The 7,073-nt window shown below is 42.2% G+C and overlaps 1 protein-coding gene across 2 annotated transcripts in view; it reads right to left on the bottom strand.

Moving 5' to 3' along the window:
- Positions 1-728: 728 nt before the first annotated feature.
- Positions 729-7,073, bottom strand: part of Cnih4 (cornichon family AMPA receptor auxiliary protein 4) — a 17,515-nt gene continuing 11,170 nt past the window's right edge. Inside the window, exons 4-5 of one of the 2 annotated variants that reach the window (XM_021197877.2) lie at positions 6,003-6,143; positions 729-3,560 (exon numbers count right to left, since the gene is read on the bottom strand). In XM_021197877.2, the coding sequence (XP_021053536.1) occupies positions 3,533-3,560; positions 6,003-6,143 (169 nt within the window). In that variant the 3' untranslated portion in view covers positions 729-3,532. Of the gene's footprint in view, positions 3,561-6,002; positions 6,144-7,073 lie in introns of those variants that run through there. The other variant, XM_029539228.1, reaches the window with a different exon arrangement.

The raw sequence follows: 7,073 nt of genomic DNA, 5'->3' as shown, positions 1-7,073 counted from the left end.
CCACAGGCACTGCACACTTGAGCACAAACATGGCAAGCAGGCAGAAACACACACACACACACACACACACACACACACACAAGACAAAACCTCAGGTTGCTGACCCTAGATGACAAAACATTTCCAATTCTCCCATTCTATGGACCAGAGGATGGTACCTATTGCCTTGTTCATGCCAGAAAGTTGCACTAACACTGAGCCACTCCCCAGCTTATTCTATTTTTGCATTATTAAAACAAGATTTTTTAAATATCGGAGACAATTACATCTAGCACATAATAATTCATACCTTCTGATAAAATGTTACTTGTTAGCAAAATCAATTTCAGCAGTCAGAATTATAATTAATAAAAGTATCCTTTATATGTCTAGGTGGTTTTACAATACTGATAGTGTTCAATGTGCTATTGGGCTGGTGAAATGGTTCAGAGGTTACAAGCACCAGCTGTTCTTCCATAGAACCAGGGTTCAATTCCCAGCACCCATATGAGAGCTTACAACTCTCTGTAACTCCAGTTGCATGGATCTGACACCCTCACACAGACTTACATGCAGCCAGAACACCAATACCATAAAATGAAAACAAATCATTTAAGAAAAAAGAATACTTCTAAAGTTAACTACCTTGAAGAAAAAGAAATAGAGTGGTAGGCTTTGATTATGTTGTTCCATAACTGCTTCTGTGAACTAAAGGACATAAGTCAGACTCAAACAATAGAACAATCAGATTAATTTGTTATTCAACAGCCATTTATTGTATCTGTATGCAAGGCACTGTATTAGGCGCCAGAAGGGAAAGGAAGACAACACAAACACGATCGGAGTAGACTGCCTTCTAGGAGTGCACAATCTAGTTTGCATACAAGAGATGCCACATGGAAAGTGGCGAGTACTTCCCACAGGAAACAGTACAGAGGTTTAAAGTCAGAGCAGGTCAGAAGGAAGCCTCTGGGCTCTTGCTACATTGTCTCCTTGTGTAGCAGGTGTGAAAAGAGACCCGTTAGATGTGACGAAGGGCTGCATCTTGGGCTTTACTTCTCAGCTCTAGACACACAGCATCTGCTACAGTTAAAAGCCTAAGGAAAGGGAACATGACACAGCCTGTGGCTGCATTCCACAGCATGATGCACTGGCCAGGCTCTCAACCTTAGAGCCTTTACAGAGGGCAGGCAGGAAGAGGGCGCAAGAGGACACTGAGCTGAAATCCCAATGTTCAGATCTTTGAGACCTCTGACAACCTCTAGTCCTCTGCTCTCTCTCTGAGATCTCGAAGCTCCTCTGTAACACCCTGATCACCATACAGCAGCACCAAAGGCATCAGAGCCATAGGCACTTAGGGCCAGCGCACACATCTTTTTCAGCATTCATAAAAGCATCCCTCCTCCCTCCAAAAACCCCAGAAAAATGACTCCCCTTTCCTGGCTTTGATACACACGAGCAGTATGAGGAATTGAAGGTGTCCACTCATAACTAGTGTTTCAGAGTTAAGTTGGGTCTTTATAGACAAGGCAGCTTTCTCATTCAGTCCTCCTCTGCAGCTTAGGCCCAACAAGACAGTCTGAAGGTGCTCAGCTCTGTGGCTTTCAGTTTAAGCTCAAACATTCTAGACAAAAGCCCTCCACTGTGTCTCTCCATCCTATGAAGGCCCAGCAGGTCTGTTTAAAAAGCTTGAATAACACTGAGGGCACTGGAAGGTAGAGCAGAGCTGTTAGCAGAAGGCGCCCCACAGGGAGACAGTATGAGGAAGTATAAAGTAACTCAAGTGGTGCAGCTGCTTAGCCCTTTTCTGGGCAGAAACACAAGATGGTTACAGGGAGGATCTCCCTGCTTTTAGAGGCCCAGGGAACCAGGTTTCCTTTGCACGTCGTCCCAACCCCCTTTTCCTGTGTGGTCAGAGCACAGTTCCCATTCTAACGGGGAATTCAGTGTCCTGGCACTTATTGCTACCAACTCCTCACTCAATAAGACATGCAACATTTAGGTGACTGGAGAGATGGCTCAACGGTTAAGAGCACTGACTGCTCTTCCAGAGGTCCTGAGTTCAATTCCCAGCAGCCACACAGAGGCTCACAAGAGGGATCTGATGCCCTCTTCTGGTGTGTCTGAAGAAAAAGACAGTGTACTCATATACATAAAATAAACAAATTTTTAAAAAGTGTAAAAAAAAAGAGAGACATACAACATTTAAAAATTAAAAATTTAATCTTTTGGGGAAGCACACACACTGTTTTGCCGCCAAGGTCCATCATGCTACAGTGTACAGTCCTGTTTCCTTATGTGTCAGTGCTCATGATACCAACCTAAAGTGTAATTAGGAAAGAGGTTGGATTGTCAGATTCACACCATCCTGCAAGATACGATGAGCACAGACTAGGTTAACGGCTCCCTCTCATACAGAGCAGGAGCTTCAGGAGTCGCTGGGTACTGCCACGTGCATGCAACAGCTTGTGCTGGGCTCCCTGTCCAAAGAGTGGTCAGTGCAGAAGAAAAGGAGCTGCAGCGAATTCTGCACCAAGTGAGCACTCACGGGCTGCTCTTGCTTTGTTTTATTAACAAGGACTGACTGGTTTCCTGATTCTGAGTGACTCCTACCTAATCACCTCTCCAAATCCATTAAAATATATTATTAAAGAAAGCAAATACAAATGGAACAGTTACTATGCAAAACTAAGGTCTGGCAAGAGCTGAGGTGATTAGAGGGAGGTGGGGAGGATTATGGAGGTACAAGCTTTAAAATGAAAGCTCTTAATAAAATCTTGATTTTAAAATTTGTTTTTCCTTTCTGTAAGCAGGAATTGTATTTGGTCACATGGCTCATAAGGTTTCAAATACTGCAAATAAATATATTTTAAAATGTCATTACTACTGAAAGACTTAGCTGAAAAGCCCCAAATCCTTAAGCCACATTAACATGACTTTCTTCATATATCCAGATTAGCTATGTTGCTCTCTGCTCTGGCTTTTCAGACAGTCCAGCTCATCTGCTAAGGCGGTGGTTCTCAACTTTCCTAATGCTGTGACACTTTAATACAGTTCCTCATGTTGTGAACCCCCAACCATAAAACCATTTTCGTTGTTACTTTATAACTGTAATTTTGCTACAGTTATGAATCACAATGGAAATGTCTGTGTTTTCAATGGTCTTAGGTGACCCCTGTGAAAGAGTCATTTGACTCCTAAAAGGTGGTGACCCACAGGCTGAGAACCACTGTATTAATGGCTCTTTTAAGTCTGTCTTTTCTCTCTTTGGCATGCAAAGCTGGCACACATTCCTAAATTTACCAAATAGCCACAGTGGAGATAAAACACCTTCATTTGTTGGAGTTGAGAAATCAGAAATCTACAAAAACTCAATTTATTTTTTTTTAAATACTTTATGTGGTAAAAATACAGCAAAAATAGTTTTTTTTTTTTGTTCGAAGACCAAAATATATACTGCTCTGGTCATGGTTCTAAGGGTGGCTTAGTAGTCTCTGGCTCCTCAATTGTGCAGTGTGTAGTGTAGCTTGGCTTCAACCCGGCTTCTCCAGCTTCAGTCATTTATCAAAGCTAGAATCATACTGTGGAAAGAAGAAACTGGAATTACTAATGTTTTCTTAGGGTTCCCCTGGAATCCAATACAGCCAGACCTGTATGCACAGGTTCATCAAGAAACACTCACTGCAGTCCCTTAACAACTAATAGGACTAAGACGAGTGTTCAGAGGAAGGAAGGCCTCTAACGTTTTCACTGAAACAGTAAACACATGGAGATGAGAGGGGGAGAGTAAAATGTAAAACCAATTTGGTGCTGTCATTAAAAAACAAATAGGGGATTGGGAGATGGCTGAGCACTTAGTGCTCTTCCAGAGGACTGTGCCTCCACGGGCACCACCTGCACTCACATGTATGAGCACACATACACACAACTAAAAATAAATTCTTTACAAATAAACTATGAGCCGGGCGTGGTGGCGCACGCCTTTAATCCCAGCACTCGGGAGGCAGAGGCAGGCAGATTTCTGAGCTCGAGGCCAGCCTGGTCTACAAAGTGAGTAATGGGACAGCCAGGGCTATACAGAGAAACCCTGTCTCGATAAACCAAAAAATAAATAAATAAATAAACAAACAAACAAACAAACAAACAAACTATGGCCAGGCACATGCCCTTTTCTCAGCACTCAGGAGGCAGAGGCTTGCAGAGCTCTGTGAGTTTAAGAGAGACTCTGTATAAATAATAATAATAATGGCTACTCATGGCTGGGCTGGCCTCTGAAGCACTTTCTTTGGTAGCCGACCTTAACTCAGTGCAGTTGTGACGTCTCCTTCCACAGCCCATCATGCTCCTATGTGGCCTGGCGTACAAGCGGGCCTTGGTCTGTGAGCTGTGAGGACAGCAAGACCCAGGCGTCTCCTCCTTCACTCTCTGTACTACCACAGACTACAGCTGCCAAGCCGAACACTTCAGGGTTGATACTGCTCCTTCTTGCCACTTGAGGTGACATCAGGACAGGAAATAAGAAAACCACCTCAGTTAAAAATGAAATAAAGGGGGCTGGAGAGATGGCTCAGCAGTTAAGAAAACTGGCTATTCTTCCAGAGGTCCTGAGTTCAATTCCCAGCAACTACATGGTGGCACACAACCATCTGTCATGGGATCGGATGCCCTCTTCTGGTGTGTCTGAAGAGAGCTACAGTGTACTCACATACATTTAAAAAAAAAAAAAAAAAAAAAAAAAAAGCCGGGCAGTGGTGGCACACACCTTTAATCCCAAGGCAGAAGCAGGCAGATTTTTGAGCTCAAGGCCAGCCTGGTCTAAAGAGTGAATTCCAGGAAACCCTGTCTTAAAAAACCAAAAAAATAAAATAAAATAACAAGGAAAGGAAGGAAGGAAGGAAGGAAAAGAAACAACAACAACAACCAAAAAAAAAAAAAAGACCTGCAGAAACGGCTCAGTGGTAAAGATCATCTGCTGCTCTTTCAGAAGACTGGGGTTCAATTTCTAGCACCCACATGGTAGCTCAAAACTGTCTATAACTCCAGTTCCAGAGGACTCAAAACACTTGTACAGACACATGCACAAGTAAAACACCAATGCACATAAAAAATAAAAATAAGTAATTTTTAAAAAATGAGTCATAGCCAGTATGGTGGCACACGCCTTTAATCCCAGCACTCGGGAGGCAGAGGCAGGCGGATTTCTGAGTTCGAGGCCAGCCTGGTCTACAGAGTGAGTTCCAGGACAGCCAGGACTACACAGAGAAACCCTGTCTCGAAAAAAAAAAAAAAAANNAAAAAAAAAAAAAAAACACAGCGTATAGCACAGGTTAAAGGCTGTCGCTGATATTTTGAAGTTTTTGAGTTTACTATAGATGATAAACTCAATCACTTCATAGCACTTAGTTCATGCTGCAATCCCATGAGGTAAGTTTTAGTAAGAGCCCATGTTCAGATTGAAAACCCGAGGTACAGAGAGGCTAAGAAGCATGCCCCAAATCTCACAGTAGGTAGTAGAGCCCAGTGAGCAACGTGGCCATCAAGCAAGGCATGTGCTCCACCATTCTCTAAAACAATGGGAGCATTTTCCCAAAACTTTACTTCCATTTAAGGGTTCCCTGAATGCTTGCTGAGTGAAAAATACCCTTGTCCTAGCTTCCTGGAAGTCAGTCTTCAGATGAAGATGGAGAACTCTCAGCTCCTCCTGCACCATGCCTGCCTGGATGCTGCCATGTCCCTGCCTTGATGATGATGGACTGAACCTCTGAACCTGTAAGCCAGCCCTCATTAAATGTTGTCTTTTATAAGACTTGCATCGGCCAGGGTGTCTGTTCACAGCAGTAAAACCCTAACTAAGACAGTTAGATAGAACACTAATTTAATGACATAAAAAATGAACACAGCTACAATAAATTCACATAATTTTCAAAAGTGTTACAATGTTGATACAAAATTCTCCAGTACAGTAATACCTCACAAAAAAAAGGCAGGCATGGTATTCAGTATGAAGACTATTCTAAACTTACCTATAGAGGTACATGAAGAAACAGAGCAGGTAGAAACCAAGCTTGATCATGGCTTCTTTCATGTGTGACTTTAACTGTCCCCGATTGTGTATTTCTGTTGGATCAAATACTCCCATGTTACCACTTGGGACCATAATGAACCTGACAAAGAACACACACGTTAAAAGACAATCAGATCTCAGCATGAATACTGAAAAACAGTTTCAAAATAGTAGTGAACCAAGTACTGCAGCCTCAAATTCAGACAAAATAGAGCTGTATGATCAAGTTACTGTTAACTTTTCATTTAATTTTCTCCCCACTGAAAAAAATATAGTAGTAATACCTAATAAAAACTGAGAACCTTTAACACATCTGACTCTCTTTAGCTTTCTCATTAGATACAAGTTAAAGGAGATTCCACAACCAAATTAATGTTATAAAGTCCTCAGAACCTTCTAAGGATCTTTTTTGTGTGTTTATGTGTGTGGTATACATGTATGCATGCATGTTTATGTGTGTGTGTACAGGTGGAGGGCAAAGGAAGACATCACGTGTTTTCTTTCATTGCTCTTATTCATTGAAGCAGGGTTTCTTGCCCAAACCAATAACTCCCTAATTCAGTTAGTTGAGAGAGCCGGCTTGCTCCAGGCCCAAGTCAGCTTGCCTATCTGTGTTCATGTGGGTGCTGGGATCTGAACCCCAGTTATCATGCTTGTACTTTTGCCCACTAACCCGTTTCCATAGCTCCCTTTTTGAGATAGGGTCTCACTCTGTGGCTCAAACTGGCTTCTAAGTCACTATACAGTCCAGTCTAGCTTTGAACTTGAGGACCATCCTTTACCAACTGAGTGCTGAGATTCCAGCCTTGTATCACCACACCAGGCTTTCAGAAATTTTGTTTCTATGAATTGAGAAGGGAAACTATCAGATAATCAATGGTTGCACAGACTGTACCATGTGTGTAATATACACATGGTCTGAACCTGGTACTGTAAGTAACTTCCTCCTGCTTGCATGTCCAGGTTTCCTGATTTCCTCACTCTTGCTACACAGTTTCTTTTTTTTTTTTTTTTTTTTTTTTTTTTTTTT

This window comes from Mus pahari, chromosome 5, assembly GCF_900095145.1.
Source record: "Mus pahari chromosome 5, PAHARI_EIJ_v1.1, whole genome shotgun sequence".
NCBI classification, from domain to species: Eukaryota; Metazoa; Chordata; class Mammalia; order Rodentia; family Muridae; genus Mus; species Mus pahari.
The sequence above is the reverse complement of the archived record's forward strand: the minus strand, read 5'-3'. Positions and strand labels throughout refer to the sequence as shown.